Source organism: Rhincodon typus, chromosome 24 (genome assembly GCF_021869965.1).
Source record: "Rhincodon typus isolate 14 chromosome 24, sRhiTyp1.1, whole genome shotgun sequence".
Lineage (NCBI taxonomy): Eukaryota > Metazoa > Chordata > Chondrichthyes > Orectolobiformes > Rhincodontidae > Rhincodon > Rhincodon typus.
This window is the reverse complement of record NC_063355.1, coordinates 39,486,015-39,507,213: the sequence shown is the minus strand read 5'-3', so window position 1 is coordinate 39,507,213 and position 21,199 is coordinate 39,486,015. Positions and strand designations below refer to the sequence as shown.

The 21,199-nt window shown below is 41.2% G+C and overlaps 1 protein-coding gene across 2 annotated transcripts in view; it reads right to left on the bottom strand.

Moving 5' to 3' along the window:
• Positions 1 to 233: 233 nt before the first annotated feature.
• Positions 234 to 21,199, bottom strand: part of ydjc (YdjC chitooligosaccharide deacetylase homolog) — a 77,061-nt gene continuing 56,095 nt past the window's right edge. For both annotated transcript variants that reach the window (XM_048611591.1, XM_048611590.1), the window contains exons 4-6: positions 13,382 to 13,481; positions 4,432 to 4,609; positions 234 to 1,731 (exon numbers count right to left, since the gene is read on the bottom strand). In XM_048611591.1, coding sequence (XP_048467548.1) covers positions 1,329 to 1,731; positions 4,432 to 4,609; positions 13,382 to 13,481 — 681 coding nt within the window. In that variant the 3' untranslated portion in view covers positions 234 to 1,328. The remainder of the gene's footprint in view (positions 1,732 to 4,431; positions 4,610 to 13,381; positions 13,482 to 21,199) is intronic.

Sequence of the window (21,199 nt, the reverse complement as noted above, 5' to 3'; positions counted from 1 at the left end):
TAGCCTTATGTGGGTGATATGTACAAAGACTATACTACTAGAGGAGAACAAACCTTTCTGTGGAAAGGTTCATCTATTGGCAGAAACAGGTACAAATGCATTTGAGGAAACTACAAACAGAAAAATAAATGCATAATCCAGGCAATCATGCTTATAGTGCAAAGCTTCCTGATCTATTTTGGTTGTGTACTTTCTAGTTTGCAAGTATTAATGCCATGAATTAGATAAGCATCTTACAAGAGCCAAATCATTAAATTTTATTTGACAATTCTATTAAGATTCATTTGAATGTTCTGTTACCTTTATACAACAGCACATTGTCTGGTATTTAAGTCAAAAGTCAGTCAAATCAAAACCGTTTTTTAAAAACCGCATACTTGAGTACAACCAATCAGCAGCCATCCAGACCTAGGATACTCTCCCGTCCACCTCACAGTTGTGAAATAACCTCGTGGGCAGCATAGACTGTAGTGTTTCAGGAATTTATGGGTGCAGTTATGTTTGTATTAGGACCGTCCAAACCATAAACTTTGCCAATAACTCTATGATGGATAACATAGTACTTTGCATCAAGGAACTAGAGACATACTCCAGTGCCCACAAATGCATGCTGTAATTGAGGCATTCAGAAAGGCATTGGATGATAATTTAGATAATGATGCTGTTCAGGGACATGGCGGGGGAAAAAGACAGGTGATTAGCAGTAGCTAACTGAACTTGTGCAGGCATGATGGGATGTATAGCCTCCTGTGTCACAGCAGTTCTGTGATTCTGTGAAAATTGTTCAGTTGAACAGTTTGTCACCAGTTTTTATTTATGACCAAATGCTGATTTTAATCATTAATCAATGATTTCTCCCATGTCTTCATATTAAGTTTCAAGTTATTGCACATTGTTTTGTAATTCTGTATGTCAGTATTCATTTATATAAGTATAGTTTAATGCTTTCTAAATACAAGCTTTCTCTGAGGCATTAATTTTATCAAAATTGGTTGCCTTGTTACTTCATTGTTTGATGCTGTGGGTAGCAAACTTTGAAGTATTTGAAACACAGCACTGAACATAATTTCTATTTCCTTGAACACCCAATAAGTTCAACTGATGATTTAGATTTTCGTTAAGAATTGGCACTGATATCTGCTCTGATTGGAACTGAAGTTTCCGAAAGGGGATTTCTTACTGTAGTTGAATTCCAATTCCATTAAAGGTTAAGTATTTTTCTGTATGACCAGTGAAATATTGGATAATCTAGTTTCACTTGTAAACCCATGTCTTTTTCTGTGATTCCATGGCATTTAATTTGCAAAGATTTCTGGCATTGCCATCTTCTAGTCCCTGAAAGCCTCAAGTCTATGTTCGTCTCCCTCCCTCTGAATTATTTTCTCAGATCCTATTTCCTTTATGTCTTTGAAAGAGCACAGTTGTATATTTTTGTCCTCATAATATTTTAGTAGCTTTGACTCCTTGAGGGTTTGCAGTTCAAGAAATCTATCTGCAGACATCGAAAACTCATCAGGCCCTTCACCGCATCCACCCTCTTCAGGAAAGCTGGGATAACCAGGATGTACCATTAATTCCATTGTCAATATTGCATCATCCTGCAGACGTCGGAATCTTTTCCCACAGGAGATGTCTGCCCTTGTGGCTATGGCATTCTCAATAACTCGCTGGATATTTGATACTGACATATTTTTCCCCATTGTTGTTAGGCCAATATAGATATCAGCCCACCTGTCGGGAGTAAAAAAAAAAATTGTCAGCCATCATTTGAGATAAATGTAATTTCTGTTTGTTAACACAACAAATTATTAAGTGTTGAGATAGATGGAGCTTACAGCCAAACAAGTGTTTAGCAAACTGATCCCTCAATTGTCCACTAAGGAACTTACTATATTAAGAAGCATTCATTGCAGTTAAGCAGGTCACTTGATAAGACTATTAAGATAATGTGTGGTTGCAACCAAAGTCCATCTACCTACCTTTAATCTTCTATCCCTTAATACCCTGACTTAGCAAAAAGCCTTGGGTCCAGATATCATTCCAATAAGTCTACACTGTATTCCAGGGGCTGTGCATAGTGGCTATGTCCCTAGCTCTGAGTCTGGAGGCCTGGCTTCAAGTCCCACTTGCTCCAGAGGTATGTCATAACATGAAACTGCAGGCATGTCACTTAGTTGCAGTTGGCCAGGACGGGTTCAATTTCAATTATAACAAAGTATGTCTCCTTTATTCTTGCTTTCTCAACAGGAATCTTTCCCAAGAATTTGAGTAAATCAACAAGTCAGAAATTTGTTCCAGTATTGATGATCCTTCTGAAGCAGTGGACATAGTCCCCAAGGCAGATATCAACATCACAACTGCTCAATCCTTCCAAGATGAAGGATACTATTTTTTGGGGGGGTTGGGGGGGTGGTGGTGGCGGCAAGCAGTGAGGTGGACATTATTCTCCTTGGAACAAATGAACTCCTGTTGCCTAATTAGTATGAAGAGGCAGTTGTGAGCATCAGAAATCGTAATATTTCTAGGTTATTCCTGCAGCATAAAGCTGTTAAGAAGCATTGCTTTGTTTGCAACACTACATCCAAAGACTGCTTCTTGATGAATGTTATAGTGTGGAATATTTAATAATTATACTGACATCCATAAATGCTGAGTGGAGAACATAGAGGTAAATAGTTTGGCATTCCACAATACTGGAAATTATGTTTGAGGCTGTCAGAAAATGTGATAGATATCTAGGGAGTTTAAGGCATAAGCTAATATCCTTGAACCAGTACTCTTGGAATATTGGTTCAGAGAGACAGCATTTTCCGATGCGCTGTCCGCTTAAAAAGCATTCTGTTCCTTTAAGTGGAATTCCAATGTGCAGAGTAGTTAGTGTTCTCATGAATCAAGTCACAAAATATTTGTATGTAGGTACAACATGTAATCAAGAAGGCTAATCCTTTAGTACAGGATGAAATGAACATAAAAGTAAGTTCAGTTATGCAGGGCACTGTAAGAGCACATCTCCAATACTGTGCAGTTTGGGTCTGTTTTAAGGAAGGATGTAAATAAGTTGGAGGTGGTTCAGAGGGCGCTTACCAGATTTATATCTGGAAGGATGGGTTGGCTAAGGAAAGATTGGATGGGTTATGCTTTTTTCTACTGCAGCTTTAGAGTGAGCAGTGACTGGATTGAAGAGTACTGGATCCTGAATGGACTTGACAAGTGGATGTGGAAAGTTATTTCCTCAACTATTGCTGCCGTAGGATAGACGGAGAGATGTTTGTCTGGCCGTGGAGTTTGAGCCATGCTATCGAGGTTAGGGAATGATCCACAGTACTGGAGATGGGAGAAATTTCTTTATTAAAATAATACAGATTAATTGGAATTTTCCATGCTAGAATGTTCTCATCAAGCCAAAGCAAAACTGACACAGGAGCTCGATAAGATGAAAACAGGCCCTTTTTATTGTGCAGAAAACAATCAACAGGACCATTCAAACCAGGATTGGACCAGGATGTTGCCTTTTCTGCAGACCTTGAGTCCTTGGAGCAGAGGAGACTGAGGGGAACACAGTTAAGATGTATAAAGTTTTGAGGGGCAGGCTAGACAGTAAGGAACTTTTTCCCCTTGGTGGAGGGATCAATGACTGAGGGGACATAGATTTAAGACAGGAGGTTAGAGGGGATTGAGAGGATGTTTTTTCAGCCAGTGGGTGGTGGGAATCTGGAATTCTCTGCCTGTAAGGGTGGTAGAGGCAGAAACCCTCCTAGCATTTCAGTAGTATTTAGAGTGAGCTGCCAAAAGAAGTAGTAGAAGTGAGGACAATTACAACATATAATAGATTTGGACAGGTACATGGATAGGAAGGGTTGAAGGGGAATATGGACCAAGCAAATAGAACCAGTTCAGTTTAGGAAATTTGGTCAGCACGGATGAATTGGGCCAAAGTGTCTGTTTCCATGCTGTATGGCTCTGCACTTGCAATGCCAAGGCACACAAGGTTACAGGCCAAGTGCTGGAAAATGAGATGAGAATAGTTAAATGGGTTTTTTTTTGAATCAGTGGTCTGAAGGGCCTTTTTCTGCACTACAGACCTCTGTGACTTTTAAAAACAAACTTTAACAGGCTTCAGGTGAAAACAATTTTAACTGATTTCTCAAGTCTTCCTTTTTTTTAAAGCCCTTTTTTAGTTTTATAATTGTCCTTATTAGAAACTGGAGGCAAAACACAAGGGATAACTCAATGTGAGATAGGGCAGAGTGAAGGGTGACGCTAGTTGGTACATGATCATAACCATATATCGGACTGCTGATTGAAAAGGTGGGAGAAATGTGTACTTGAAAGGAAAGAGATGGTGGCTGTAATTTTGGCCTAAAGTAATTATTACTTGCATGAAGCACATTAAAGGATTATACCTGCCTCCAGCATAGTTTTGGCATTTACCTGATTCCATGTTGTTTAAATACGTCTATTGAATTGAATGCATCTTTTTCGACTTGCAGATAGAAGTCCATCAGCTGTTGTCCTATCCAATCACAGTCATGCAGGCCTGGTTCTATAGGGACTCGAGTATACTTGATTCCATAATCTGAAAGTACTTGTGCAAATATATCTCTTATACCTGTGTACCAAAAAGTAAAGCAGATGAACACAACAGCTCCATTAGTTTTTAATCATCATGCTGTGATTTATCAAGAATCTTCACAAAGTTGATCTTTAGATTTCAGCATTTCATCCTTCTAATTGCGTTAGTTCGATGTTTTAGATTCTGAGATTAAAAACGCTCAAACAGGATGATCGTTTAAGATAACAGCAATTGAAAATTTGGATAATTGCAAAGTTTTTGCATGGGTGATAAGACTTCTGCATGCACCTGAACAATAGAGACCTGCTTTAAAGGGAAATCTTGCACAGCCTAGATTTTTAGTCCGTCTGAATTCTGAGGTGAGGATCAGCTGGAAGATGTGAAGGCTCGCATAATGAAGAGGGAAGATGTGGGAGAGGAGCACAGTCATTTCTTAATTTATGCCACTTGCCAATGGTGGGGAAGATGGCTGGGTTATCTACTGGAAGCCCATTTGCCACCTAGGTGAGCATTTAAAGCCATTTCCTACTTTTTGTTGGTATTGCCTGTTGGGAGGATGGGTGGAGTAAGAACTGGAGTTGTCACTGCATTGGGAAACCGTCCAGTGAAACCTGGCCACATCTCAGCAGGCTTAAGGGTGGGTTCAGGGAAGGCAGTAAGGGGCGTGGAGGTATCCTCCTTTTATGCTCACTCAATGTCTCAATACTCAGCAAATGTTGCTGCTGACAAATCACAGACACTCCTCAAGCCCCAACTGTTGGGATCTGGCTTCCCAACCTACCTCCGTGCTCTTTAACTGCACTTGTGCCCTCTTCCTGGAGCTGCAGCATCAGTAATGGTCACCACTAGTACTGCTGAGCTCCTGGCTCTCTGATTGGACTGACGGCTTTTGGGAAGGCCACAGTGCTTAATTGCCAATGACGGCAGGCCTTCATCCTTCTTGGCAAAATCTAGCCTTGAATCAGTCACTTAGGTGACAAGTCAGAAGATCTGACAGCAAAGACTGAAGCTTCTGGACTGATATCAAGGCATAAAATATTTCATTTCTCTCATGGGCTTTTAAGATTTTCTTGAGTGCTATTTTGTTTTCAGGGCTGTTTTTATTCTCACCACTTCATTTATTGGGTGATATAGTCGTATAATAACAATAGCTTCTATGTTTGCATAGAAGTATTTGGATTCTCTCAAATGGAATTTGAAGAATTTGTCAGTTGCCTCAACAATTGTTGATTTTAATGTAAAGCCACAATGACTCACAAGGAAGGTCTTATTTTCTAAGTCACCACAGTAGAAAAGTTAGACAGAAGTTAGCAAAAGATTTTTCCAAAATAATCACATATGCATTTACGTAGATTGATGAGGTTGCAGCTAATGTGTTTCCATTGCATTTGTGTAAAGGTGGAAGGTTACTAACTACTCTTTTCTCTAAGATAGTTATCTTTGAAATTTTCATTCACTCAAAAGACAGCAGAAGCAAAGTCTGACTTTAAGGCGGTGATAAATTGCTGATAAGCAAGGGGTTAAGTGGTAATGAGTTGAATGGCAGAGCAAAGTCAAGGGGATGAATGATCTACCAATTCGTAGGTTCGTATGTACCCTTTTTATTGTATCTCTGATTAAAATTTAACAATTGATACTTTGTCCATTCATTACATTATTCCACATGGCTCCTGAAGAAATGTAGCATTAAGCTAGAGATTCCACATTAATCTGCAGGGAATTCATTCCAACAATAATTACAGGTTTTCCTGGAGCTTAGTTTTTCTTAGTATTCTTAGTTGAGAGGTTTAAAACTGTTCTCTCTACTTTGCACCTTCCTTCTTCCCCCCTGAAGCCTACCTTTCCCTCTGCTCCCACCAGTCTCCTTGTGCCTCTACCACACACCCTCCCTAGCCTTAAGAGGAACTAGGGTCCTTTTCCAAATGTGGAAGTCATTCTTTTTTTGTTTACTTCAATGTATCAATTGCTTTAGCATCACATATCTTTCTAGCCATCCTTATCTAGAACTAAGAGAAAAATAAGGCAATGTGTCTTAATGCCTACTGCCCAGTGGCTCTGACATCCAAAATTATGAAGTGCTTGGGAGGTTCTAGCCTCCCAGATTGCCTTGATCTACTACAATTTACCAATGACAACAGGTCCATGGCAGACACACACATCCTTGGAAGAGATAAGTGATAGGACAAAAATCTAACCTATCTGCATCCCTTCTAGGTTCCTTATGTCCTCTTCACAACTAATTTTCCTGCCTCGAGATAGTAAGAACATCGATGCTGGAGTCAGAGATAAGTATGGAGCTGGAGGAACAGGAAAGCTGATTTTTCGGGTCGGGACCCTTCTTCAGAAATGGGCCCATTTCTAAGAAGGGTCCTGACCCGAAATGTCGGCTTTCCTGCTCCTCTGATGCTGCCTGGCCTGCTGTGTTCCTACTGCTCCGCACTGTGTTATTCTTAATTTTCCTGTCTATCTTTGTGTCTTTGCAAATTTAGCTACCGTATCTTCAATCCCTTCATCCAAATCATTGACATAAATTGTAAAGTTGAGGCTCCTGCACTGATCCCTGTGGCACATCACTCATGACATCCTGCCAGCCTGAAAATGACCCATTTATTCCTACTCTCTGCATCCAGTTAGCAAGCCAATATTCTATCCTTGCAATTTTATTTGCCTTTTCATTTTAATAGACTTGGAAGTAGAGGGGAGTGAGCACATGTGGAGATGAAGCTTCCTACTAATGGCACAGTTTTGTTACAAAGGCCTAATGTGCCAGTATCCACATTGTTGAGACATCTTTACCGTTTTCCAAAGATTTCAAAGCTTGGATCAGTTGTTAAACTAGCCCATCACTAACTTGGCATTAGCAAGCTCTTGGAAGAGGGCAATAAGCTAATGCAAGTTAATACGTAAAATGTTGATAGCAATTTTCTTCCCCACAAGTTAAAAATTCCAGGTTAAGATTTAATAAGTAAGTGTAATAGGAGGAACAGGCAGGGCCAGGCGAATGAACGTGGTGGGACTAGTGGTCTGAAGTGTATTTTAATGCAAGGAGTATAACATAGGAAAGATGAGCTTAGAGACTAGATTAGTATACAGGACTATAATGTGGTAGCCATTACTGAAAATTGAGCTGCCAGTCCAGCCCTTCTCTCTATATTCCAGAGTTTAGATATTTTAGGTGAGACGGAGAAGGAAGTAAAAAGGTGAGGGATTTGCACCTCTGGATGAGCCCTCAGAGATGTCCTCTCATAGTACAGATGTCACATTCTCCTTAATCAGAGGGGCTGTATGGAGTCACAGATGTACAGCACGGAAACAGGCCATCGGTCCAACTCGTCCATGCTGACCGGATATTCTACACTAATCTAATCTCATTTGCCCCATATCCTCCTCAACCCTTCCTATTCATACACCCATCCAGATGCCTTTTAAATGTTGCAATTGTACCAGCTTTCACCACTTCCTCTGGCAGCTGATTCCATACATGCATCACCCTCTACATGAAGAAGTTGCCTCTTCAATCCCTTTTAAATCTTTCCCCTCTCACCTTAAACCTATGCCCTCTTGTTTTGGACTCCCATACCCTGGGGAAAAGACCTTTACTATTCATCCTATACATGTCACACATGATTTTATAAGGTCACCCCTCATCCTATTCAGCCTCTCCCTACACAGCTCAAATCCTCCAACCCTGGGGCAACATCCTTGTAAGTCTTTTCTGAACCCTTTCACGTTTCACAACATCCTTCTATAGCAGGGAGACCAGAATTGAATGCGGCATTTGAAAACTGGCTTAACCGAAGTCCTATAGAGCTGCAAATGACCCACCAACTTCTATTCTCTATGCACTGACCAGTAAAGGCATGCGTACTAAATGCCCTCTTCATTGCACAGTCTACCCGTGACTCCACTTTCAAAGAACTATGAACCTGCCCCCAAGGCCTCTTTGTTTGGCAACACACCCCAGGACCTTACCATTAAGTGTATAAGTCCTGCCCTGATTTGCCTTTTCAAAATGCAGCTCCTGATGCTTATCTAAATTAAACTCTATCTGCCACTCCCTGGCCCATCTCCCCTCGGTCACGTTGTACACTGAGGTAACTTTGGCTGTCCACTGCATCACCAATTTTGGTGTCATCTGCAAACTTACTAACCATGCTTCCTATATTCGCATCCATATCACTTATATACGTGACAAAAAAGCAGTGGATCCAGCACCAATCCTTGTGGCACACCGCTGCTCACAGGCCTTCAGTCCAAAAAGCACCCTCCACCACCATCCTCTGTCCCCTTCCTTCGAGCCAATTTTGTATCCAAATGGCTAGTTCTCCCTGTATTCCATCTGATCTAACCTTGTTAACTAGTCTACCCCGTAGAACCTTGTCTAACGCCTTACAGACGTCCATATAGATCACGTCCACTGCTCTGCCCTCCTCAATCCTCTTCGTTACTTCAATAAGTTCAGTCAAGTTCGTGAGACATAATTTCCCACACAGAAAGCCATGGTGTCTATCTCTAGTCAGTCCTTGCCTTTCTAAATACGTGCAAATCCTGTCCCTCAGGATTCCCTCTAACTACTTACCCACCATATGGGTAGAACTGAGGAATAAAAAACGTGCAATCACTATGATAGGATTATACTATGGGCCTCCCAACAGCCCGCGGGAGAGAGGGGGACCGATATTTCAGCGGATTATGGAAAGATGTAAGAACAGGGTTGTTTTTAGTGGGTAATTTTAACTTCCCCAATATTGAGTGGGACTTCCTTAGTGCCAGAAGCTTAGATGGGGCGATATTTCTTAGGTCAAACCAGGAGTTGCAATAATATGTAGGTAATCCAACTTAGGGAAGGGGTCATACTAGATCTTGTATTGGGGAATGAGTCTGCCTAGGTGATCAAAGTTTCAGTGGAGGAGCATTTTTAGAACAGCGATTATAATTCCATACACTAAGATTGTTATGGATAAGGATAAGACTGGCCTTCGGAACTTTGGATGGCAAGAGATATTGAAAGTTTTATCTAAAAGAAAAAGCAAGCAAATGTATGGTTTAGGAAACTGAAATCAAACAGGCTCGAGGAACATAAAGAAAGTAGAAAAGAACTTAAACAAGAAACTAGGAGAGCTAGAAGGAGTCATGAAATGTCATTGTCAAGTAGGAATAAGGAGAATCTGCAGGCATTCTATATGTATATTAGGAATAAGAGGGTAACTATAGAGAGGGTCAAAAGAGGAAATTTGTGTGGAGCTGCAGGAAAAGGGTGAGATCTTTAATGAATACTTTGCATCAGTTTTAACCAAGGAGAAGGACATGTTTGGTAAGATCAGGGAGAGGTATGTTGACACTGAGGCATGTCAATATTATGAAGAACATGGTGTTGGGTCTCTTGACAAACATTCAAGGTAGCTCGATCCCCAGGGCTTGATGGGATCTATTCCAAACTGAAGGCAAAGGAGGAGATTGCTGGGACCTTGACAAAGATCTTTGTACCCTCTTTAGAAACTGGTGAGGTCCCAGATGACTGCAGAATAGCCAATGTTGTTCCTTTGTTTAAGAACGTATTTTTAGGGACAGCATTTATTCACATTTGAAAAAGAAGGACTTTACGGATAGTCAGTATAGCTTTATGCAGGGGAGGTCTTGTTTCTCAAACTATTGAGTTTTTGAAGAGGTGCCAAAGATAATTGATGAGGGTAGAGGAGTGGATGTTGTCTACATGAACTCCACTAAAGCATTTGACAATGTCCCTCATGCTAGGCTGGTCACATGGGATCCACGGTGAGTTGGTAAGTTGGATTCCAAATTGGCTTGGTCATAGAAACAGAGCATAGTTGTGGAGGGGTGGTTTTCAGACTGGAGGTCTGCTACCAAGGATCAGTGCTGGGACCTATGTTGTTTGTAATATATATATAAAATGATTTGGATTAAAATATAGGTGGTCTAAGTAGTAAGTTTGCAGATGATGTGAAATAGGTGGAATTGTGAATAGTGAGGAAGATTGTCAAAGGATACAGCAAGATATAGATCAGTTGGAAAGTTGAGTGGAGGAATGGCAGATGGAGTTTAATCCAGACAAGTATGAGATGACGCATGTTAGGAGGTCAAACGCAAGAGGAAAATCATCGGCGGTCCCTCCCAGATGAGATGACATTCTTGCACTCTCAGGGTGAGTACATAGGTGGCTGTACAGACCAATACAGCTACCGCATGCTTTGTTACACTTCCGGCAGGTGGTGGCCATTGGAAGAGGTGGGCATTGGTGTGGCTGCACACTCCTTATACTGTTTTCGCCTGGCTTCCATTTTATCCCCCAGTGGCAAGTCTCGAGGTGCTCCATGCCTTCCTAGATGCTCCATCTCCGCTTTAGACAGTCTTGGGCCCAGCAATTCCTTGGTGTTTGTGGGAATGACAGGCTTAGCCAGTGAGGCCTTAAGGGTCTCACTGAAGCATTTCCTCTATCCACCTGGGGCTCGCCTGCTGTTTCGAAGCTGAGAGTACAGCATCTACTCGGGGAGACTGGTGTCGGTCACGCGGAACGACGTAGCCCAGTTCATCGTAGCCGATCAAAGGTGGTCAGTGTCTCAATGCTGGGGATGTTGGCCTGGTAGTGGATGCTGGTGTCGGTGCACCTGTCTTCCCAGTGTTTTCACAGGATCTTGTGCAGGCAGCGTTGGTACTGCTCTAGTGCCTTGAGGTGTCTGCTGTAGACAGTCCACATCTCTAGAGCCATATAAGAGGGCAGGGATCACCACAGCTCTGTAAACCGTGATGCTGGTGTTGGATCTGATATTGTTGTCCTCGTACACCTTTTTCCTCAGGCGGCTGAAGGCTGCGCCAGCTCACTGGAGGTGATGCTGAATCTCTTCTTCAATAGCTACTGTGGCTGACCGCACAGGGGGTGGCAGGGTGGCACAGTGGCCCCGTGGTTAGCACTGCTGCCTCTCAGCACCAAGGGGCTGGGTTCAATTCCACCCTCAGGCAACTGTCTGTGTGGAGTTTGCACATTCTCCCTGTGTCTGCGTGGGTTTCCTCCCACAGTCCAAAGATGTGCAGGCTAGGTGGATTGGTCATGCTAAATTGCCTGTAGTGTTCAGGGATTTGTACATTAGGTGGGTTATAGGGGGATGGGTTTGGGTGGGTGCTCTGAGGGTTGGTGTGGACTTGTTGGGCCGAAGGGCCTGTTTCCACACTGTAGGGAGTCTATGATCTTCTATTCTATGACACTTCTGAGGTATTAGGAGTGCTCAATGTTCTCCAAGGCCTTTTCGTGGACCTTGATCAGGGGTTTGCTGTACAATGCCAGGCTGGGTTGATGAAGGACCTTGGTCTTGCGGATGTTCAGGGTGAGACCCACGCTCTCTTACGCCTCTGTAAAGGAGCTGACAATGGTCTGGAGTACACCCTCGGAGATTGCACACACTCAAGCATCATTTGCTCCTGCAGCTCAATGACACTGGTTGGGGTGATTCTGGTTTTGGCTTGAAAGTAGCAGAGGCTGAATAATTTCCCGCTGGTTCTGTAAGTTAGCTCCACTCCAACAGTGAGGTGAAGCATTGCTGTAAGGTAGATCAGTATGGGGGGGGCGATGCCGCAGCCCTGTTTGAATGGGGAATGGGTCGGTGGTGGAGCCATTTGTCATTACCATGACTTCCATGTCCATCATGGAGCAGGGTGAAGGATGGTGACAAACTTCATGGCCCAACCAAAGCAGAAGACAGTCCATAATGCTTCCTGATTGATGGTGTCAAAGGCTACATATGGAGGTAGGTTCTTTCTCTGCATTTCTCCTGCAGCTGTCACACGGTGAAAATCATATCCATTGTGCCCCTCCATCGCCGGAAGCCACACAGAGACTCAAGTGTTCTAGGACAAGATGACGGCGGTGACCTGGTCCACAATTGCCTGAGCATACAACTACCTACCTACCTACCTCCCTACCTCCCCTCTCCACATTAACTCCCCTCCCCTACCTCTCCTTACCTTTTTATATCTCGCTCAACCTTTCCTGCAAGAAGAAAATATATAATAAATGGTAGCATACTTGGGAGCACTGATATACAGCGGGACCTTTGGGTGCAAGTCCACAGCTCCTGAAAGTGGCAACACAAGTGGGTAAGGTGGTAACAAAGGTGCATGACATTGTTACCTTCATCAGTCTGGGCACTGAGTATGAATGTTGGGAAATCATGTTACGGCTGTATAAAACTTCAGTTGGGCCACATATTATGTGCAGTTCTGGTTGCCACACTTTCAGAAGGATGTAGAGGCTTTGGAGAGGGTGCAAAAGAGGTTTACCAGGATGTTGTCTGGATTGGAGTGTAGTAGCTATAAGGAAAGCTTGGACAAACTTGGATTTTTTTTTCATTAGATTTTAGGAGGCTGAGGGGAAAATTATGAGAAGCGTGGATAATTTGAGTTTGTTTGTCAGGGTGGAAAAGTCAAATTCTAGGGGGCATAGGTTTAAGGTGAAAAGTTAAAAGGAGATGTGCAAGGGAACTTTTTTTTTTAAGAAACATAAATGGTGGTAGGTGCCTGGAATGCTAGAGAAGTTGGTAGAAGCAGATACGTTAGCAAAGTTTAAGAGGCATTTAGTCAGGCACATGAACAGGCAGGTTATAGAAAGATACGGATCGTGTGCAGGCAAATGGCATCATGGTCACCACAGATATGGTGGATTGAAGGGCCTATTCCTGTGCTGCAGTATTCTATGTTCTGTGTTTCCTTGACATGTTGTTTAACTCCTTAAATGGAATTTTAAAATAAAGACAAGTATACAATTATTATACAGTTAAATATTTTGTTTGTTCTTACCTGGTAAAACATGAACATGCTGGTGTCCATCCATATGGTGAGGTAAATGTCCTGTTAGTTCACAGAACAGATCTACCTGTCCTCTTAACTCCTGGTCTACCTGATAAACAAAGGTATGAGAAAGCTGATGAGAATAAATTTGATTACACTGTGTGTTACAACAGCAGGTGAATTGAATACTTTAGTAATGGAAAGCATAGGGCATATGCTGCAGAAACTTGGATGTACAACTGGACTACTTTGATAACACTTTTAAGAGGAATTTGTTCTGTCCTGCCCCTCTTGAAGGGAGGGGTGTTGTAAAACTGGTGCCAAGGGGTCAGCTCCATGGAAAGCAGAGTACATAGCTTTGTTCTTTTTAAATTAGACAAAAGAAGCATGAATGAGTGAGTGGAATCAGGCTCATATATACTCAGGGTTTTCGTTTTGCTTTCAATTATTGAAGTTGGGATTTTGGAGTTGAAGCCGCTAGATACAGCTGTCTCTCTGCTGCTACAAAAAGCTTCTGTTCTCTCTCTGCTGCCAGATTCATTCTGTCAGTGTTCCTTCTGGACTGGAGGAGATAGCAATTGAAGGAAATCTGTTTTTGCTGAATTTGCCCTTGCCAAGAGTGTGTTTATGGGATGCTGCTATATTAGAACAGTTGATGAGTCGTAGTTAAATAGTATATTGTTTTGTTGAGTATTTCGATAGTTAAGGTTATGCCAGTTTGTGTTTGTTTGTATTGTCACTATGTGTAAGAATAAAGTGTGTTTTGTTTAAAGTTTAATAGTTTGAGCAATCGAATTGGTGGCTCAATGGTTAGCACTGCTGCCTCTCAGCGCCAGGGATCCGGGTTCAATTCCCACCTTCAGGTGACTATCTTGAATTGCATCAATCCAAGTATATGGATAGCAGCAACCTTACAATCTTGCAACCTTCTTAGGCATCAGCAGCAAGTGCTGTCATTTAACCTGCTGACTGCTTTATGAATACTTGCTTCTTTTTACTTTGCAAGAAATTTTATGTGAATTCTCATTTGCACCAAGTATGACATAGATCAGCTCCTAAAGTAATTAGTTTGTGCCATGTGTTCGATAGAGGTTGGCTGTTCGAGTCAATGATTTCTTATATTAAAGTGTAATGGAATTCCATTTATCTATTATATAGATTTTTTTTTGGCAACAAGTCAGTACAGGTTCACTATACTTCAGGTGTCCCATTTCATAGAGACACATTTTGTCAGAGATGCAAAGCAACCTTATGTAACAGAAATAGAAGTCAAGCATTTCATGCTGGAGGCTGAACGGAAAATAAAGTTCACAAAAGCAAAATAACTGCAGATGCTGGAAATCTGAAAACAAAAAACACTGGAAAAAGCAGGTTAGGCAGCATCTGGAGGGGAGAACCTGAGTTTAATGTTTCAGGTCACTGACTTTTCATCAGAATTGATTAATATTGTTAACTTCAGAAAATTTGCAAGATGCTTCCATTTTGCTGTGTCCCTCACCCAACAAATACTAATCTTTGTGTGTTTATTTAATAGCGACTAGGATATGTAGTCTTAAAGAACTTGTTTTACTCTTTTTGCACAATTCTACATGTCATGCAGTTAATAAGTCCTCGTAAAGACCACATGGCACATCACACTTTAAAGGTGTTCTGAAGATACAAAAGTAATTATTTCATAAATAACAAACTCTCCTGTAATAGATATATTAGAGCTCTTTGAAAGAACTACACATTGACTCCCTTGCTTTTTCCATAATTTTCTAATTTCAATCGTAATTTTAAAGTAAATGAAAATTCTGTTTTGAAAGTTACCATTGAATCTGTTTCCACTGCCATTCAGCGAGTACATTTCAACAGCTTGTTAAGGGGATAAAAATACTCTTATCCTTGCTGATACTTTTAGTCAATTAACCTTAAATCTAGTCTCTGGTTGCTAATGCTCCTGCCAGGAGAAACTGTTTCTGGTTAAACACAAACAACTCTTTATAGATATAATAATTTGCAAAAAAATGTCAGCACTTAGGTATTGCATGGCGGATTCCTCTAACCTGGATCTTGATTTAATTTTAAGAAATTTCATCACCTCTAACTAATCAAATAGTGATGTGAAATCTCACATTAGTTCTCAATTACATTATGCTCGAGTTCTGTCAACTTTGCCACTAATTTTTTATAAAGGCATAAAATTCCAAAATGTGCTAACCTCTTTAGAAAAAGAGGAAACATAATTATACAATTTATTTTGCCCATTTTTTGGGCTGTAGTTATAACTACCGTTCTTGAGATTTTCAAGTTTAAAAAAGTTTAAAAACAGAGACATCCTTATACAACTGCTGTCGAATACTGAAAAGATACATACCTTGAAGTTACTTGATATCTGGTGTTCTATATTATTTATGTATATTTTATAGTCAAATGAAATCAGTTCTATGGAATAATCTGACTGACGACCTAAATCATGCAGTGTCTTTATTTTCAAAAAACGTTTTCATTCAGGGAGGCAATGGCTTAGTGCTACTATCGCTGTGCTGTTAATCTGGGGACCCAGGTTCGAAACATGCCATGGCAGATGGAGTTTGAAGTCAATAAAAACATCTGCAATTAAGAATCTAATGATGATCGTTTATTCATTGTCGATTGTTGGAAAAAGCCCAACTGGTTCACTAATGTCCTTTTAGGGAAGGAAACTGCCATCCTTACCTGGTCCGGCCTACATGTGACTCCAGGCCCACAACAACATGGTTGACTGTTAACTGCCCTCTGGGCGATTAGAGATGGGCAATAAATGCTGCCTAGCTAGTGACATCCTCATCCCGTGAATGAATTTTTAAAAAAACACAGAATGAGGATCTTGCTAGTGCTGTCAACACTATTACATAAATTGTCCTTGGAAAGGCAGAGTTGATTTTACATGTTAACATGTTTGTTGTTGATTGTGTTTTCTTAAAGTGTGTGGGAAAGACATTTCACCTGCACATTTGGGAAAATGGAGAGTTAAAATTGTTGAAAGATCAGATGAATCGCATGTATTGTTTTCAGACCAGGAGGGTCATTTATTTACTATGCTGTACTGCATTTTCAAACTACTTAAATAGTACATGGTCTGAGAAGATAAAACCCTTGTAACAAATATGATCCTTTCCTGAAAATGTGCAAGATTTCCTGGATAAAGTCAATTTCTTTTTCCCCAACTTCATGATGTCCATGTGTACAGACATTTCTGTTTGGTTTTGGTTTCAGCACCTTGTCCACTAGATGGCAGAAGTTGAGCTGTCTGAGTCACTGGGCCGTTTGTACCACTACATATATAGCCCTGTCTTTAGAGATCAAATGAAAGGACAATTAGATGTGAATGGTTTAAACACAGGAGGTTCCTTTTTTCCTGATATGCCCATTATCTCTCCCTTTTGAACTTCGTGTCCAATGGTTGTAGTATCATTCCAAAATAAAAGGGGCAAATTATTACAATGAATGCTTCCTTTTGTGGAATCTCGTTCGGAAAGTTGGCTGGACAACTTGTTTGTAATGCAGAGTGATAGCAACAGTATAGGTTCAATTCCTGCACCAGCTGGTGTTACCATAAAGGATTCTCCTTTTCCACCTCCTCTATTGCCTGAGGTGTGGTGACCGTCAGGTTAAACCACTGCCGATAGTCTCTAATGTGAGAGCAGCCCTAGGCTCTGATAAGGGTATGGCAACTTTACCTTCTACCAATGGGGAGCACGTATCACAAATTGGCACTCACCTGTCACCCTCCCCAAGAAATTTCAGCCACTAGATTAAAGAAAATAAATCAAATGTACTGGATGTTATCTCTATGTGGTGAGAAAAATAGGTTTGGTTGATGCCACTCTTGCTTTCTGTCTGGATAAAATGTTACATGTTGGCAGTCAGATCAGTTAAATGGGAGTTGTGATTGGAAAGCAATCAAGGACATTGCATGGGCAATATACAGCCGACAGCAGCTAAGATAACAATTCCATCTATCCAGTAACAAATAATCTTTCAAAAAATTAACAAAAGAACTGCAGATGCTGTAAATCAGAGACAAAAACAAATTGCTGGAAAAGCTCAGCAGGTCCGGTAGCAATTATTGGAGAGAAATCAGAGTTAATGTTTCGGGTCGAGTGACCCTTCTGCAGAACAGAAATGTTCTTCACGTGTTAAAATTTTACATGACAACTCGTACGTATACAATACCTTCCACATAATTAAATAAAAGGAGATACTGGATCATTTTGACAAAAGGTTGGTCAAAGAGGAAGGTTTTGTATTTTAAAAGGTGTAAATTGAGGTGGAGAGGTTTCAGAAAGGGATTCTACAGCCCAATGTATCAGAAGCTTAAGTAAATGCCCCCATTGGTAAAAATGATTCTGATCAAAGATGCTCAACAGGTTGTAATTGGAGGAGTGCATTAATCCCAGAAGTTTCTGGAGATGGAGGAGATTAGAGAAACAAAGAGGGGCAAGCTCTTGGGCATTTTAATAAATGCTACTCCCAAGTTAAGAAGAATTGGGATAAAATTTCAATGCTTCAAATTCAGACTGCTTCAAATCTTGCTTGTGATGTGGTTGTTTGTCTGGACTGTAGGAGTTGGACCATTTTGTGGAAATGGCATACCATCTTTTCCAATCTCATGAAAATCTACAGTGTTGTAAAGGGAACTACCAAGATAGGTCAACACAGGAATGCTGATTTCCTGGATTTATAATATTATATCAATAAATAAAGGATGATGGGCAATGTGCCTGTAATAATCTGGATGTGGATAGTTTTACGGTGAGACTTCCCAGCATATTTCTTACTAGTTCTTTCTATCTTGACTTTTTCAGCCGATTTCCCAGCCTGTCTAGTCAATGGAGCCTATCCCTTGTCCAAGTATCCCTTGTCCCTGGATCAGAAATTGGCTAACTGTAAGAAGACAGAGGGTGGTGGTTGATGGGAAATGTTCATCCTGGAGTTCAGTAACTAGTGGTGTACCGCAAGGATCTGCTTTGGGGCCACGGCTGATTGTCATTTTTATAAACGACCTGGATGAGGGCGTAGAAGGATGGGTTAGTAAATTTGCAGATGACACTAAAGTCGGTGGAGTTGTGGATAGTGCGGAAGGATGTTGCAGGTTATAGAAGGACATAGATAAGCTGCAGAGCTGGGCTGAGAGGTCGCAAATGGAGTTTAATGTGGAAAAGTGTGAGGTGATTCACTTCGGAAGGAGTAACAGGAATACAGAATACTGGGCTAATGGTAAGATTCTTGGTAGTGTGGATAAGCAGAGAGATCTCGGTGTCCATGTGCATAGATCACTGAAAGTTGCCACCCAGGTTGATAGGGTTGTTAAGAAGGCGTACGGTGTGTTAGGTTTTATTGGTAGAGGGATTGAGTTTCGGAGCCATGAGGTCATGTTGCAGCTGTACAAAACTCTGGTGCGGCCGCACTTGCAGTATTGCATACAGTTCTGGTCACCGCATTATAGGAAGGATGTGGATGCATTGGAAAGGGTGCAGAGGAGATTTACCAGGATGTTGCCTGGTATGGAGGGAAGGTCTTATGAGGAAAGGCTGAGGGACTTGAGGCTGTTTTCGTTAGAGAGAAGAAGGTTAAGAGGTGACTTAATAGAGACATACAAGATGATCAGAGGATTAGATAGGGTGGACAGTGAGAGCCTTTTTCCTGGGATGGTGATGGCTAGCATGAGGGGATATAGCTTTAAATTGAGGGGTGATAGATATAGGACAGATGTCAGAAGTAGGTTCTTCACTCAGAGTAGTAAGGGTGTGGAATGCCCTGCCTGCAACAGTAGTAGACTCGCCAACTTTAAGGGCATTTAAATGGTCATTGGATAAACATATGGATGATAATGGAATAGTGTAGGTTAGATGGGCTTCAGATTGGTTTCACAGGTCGGCGCAACATCGAGGGCCGAAGGATCTGTACTGTGCTGTAATGTTCTATGTTCTATGAGGCAGGGCAAGGGTTGAGGACAGGATGGGAGTTTTAAAAGTGAGATGCTGAAATGGCAACTACTTAGTCAACGAGGACAGGTAAATAGATGAATGGAACTTTGTGCGAACTAGGACATAGGGTGTACAGTTGTGGACGATTTCCAGTTTATTGGGGGTAGAATGTGGGTGACCAGCTAGGAGTGGATTAGAGTATGGCATTAGAATATTCGAACAGTCAAGTCAAAATTTCATAAAGACACGGATGAGAATTTCAGCTGCAAAAAATCTCAGGAAGGGTAGAAATAGTTGGTGTTACTGAGGCAGAAATAGACAGCCTTTAGGGATGGCATGGATATATGGTTGAAAACTGATCTTAGAGACAAGTATGACCTCAAGGTTATAAAAAATGTGGTCTAGCCTCAGACTATTGCCAGGAAATTGGAATGGAGTCAGCAGTGAGGAAGTGGCAGGGACAGTTGTGATAGACAGAAGCCAATGTAACTGAAGGAAATTTCTGCTAATCTGCACGCTGGATAAGCAGTCTGTTTAGCAATTAACTGTATTGGGACTGAGGAGAGATGGTGGTGTAGTAACACCACATAAAACAAAAATCAATTGCTGGATTATAATTTTATAAAAGTAGTTACATTCCCTAAGTGAATAGCAATGCATTTGCTTCAGTGAGCAAATAAAAACTGAAAGAACTGCAGATTGCAAATCTCTCTTTGAGGAGAGAGATTTGAAATGTTAACTCTGAAGAAAAATCAGATGCTGTCAGTCCTGCTGACCTTTTCCAGCAACTTCTGTTTTTGCTTCAGTGAGCGCCTTGACTTTAGCCTGGTAACTTCAGAAGTCACCATCTTTCTGAAATGCTGATATCGTATACCAAAAGTACATTAATAGTACAGTCTGAGGGTGAAAGCTCATTTGCTAAAATCACTAGTTTTGCACATATTGTATGCAAATGTATGAAGAAAATAAATGGTGGTCTCTGCTTTGCACAAATAGTAATTATTGATAAGACAGAGTGCAAGTATTCGATTTCATGTGAGTCACTGCCAATGTTTTTCCCTGACTGCTGGGTCCCTAGAATTAATAAATTGTCAGTACAGGGTGTGTTCATGTCATCATTATTACACAAAGGCAGCCAAGTGCCCCACTGAAAATGTCTGCAAGCAAAACAAACAGTGATAATAGCAAAAAGTGTCAAATTTGCACTTCCTGGGTCCTTTATAGTACAAATCAGCCATTTGCTGGAGTGAAGTAAAAATAAAGTCGTCATAGGGCTGCTTTCAAATATCATTAGAGACAGATGACCTCAATGTGCTCTGTACTTAATTACTCATTCTCCCTCTGGGTTGATGTTCTTTCCCTTACATATCCCTCTCTGGTAACAGCGAAGGGCTGAAGTTTCACGGACTCCAATACATCCAGTACTGCAGTACAATTCCTTGCAAAAGCCATGAGCCAACCTGTCCTCTTTAATACCGTCCCTGCCCACTCCTTCAGTTTGGCTATCTCTAGCTTAATGCATGCTACATCGACCCGACTTAAAAGAGCCAACTGGATTATGCTGGTGGCTAATCTTCCTTTTGATAGAATTAGCAAGGTTCCCTACACTGCAAATTCTACAAGTAGCAATCTGCATAACATTATTGTAAAACTTTGATTTTCTTTCCAAGAGTTATCAATGACCATCTACAACAGAAACTGAAGCACTGTTCACCAGCAATAGAGCTCTGATATTACGAAACCACCGTTAAATGGACAAAACAGAATTCACAAACGACTTCAAGACGATCTTGTGAAATATTTGGTAATCCACAATTGTCTTTTTCTAGTTGCTCCAATAAGACCTTCTCATGAGAGGGTGGATATTCATAGC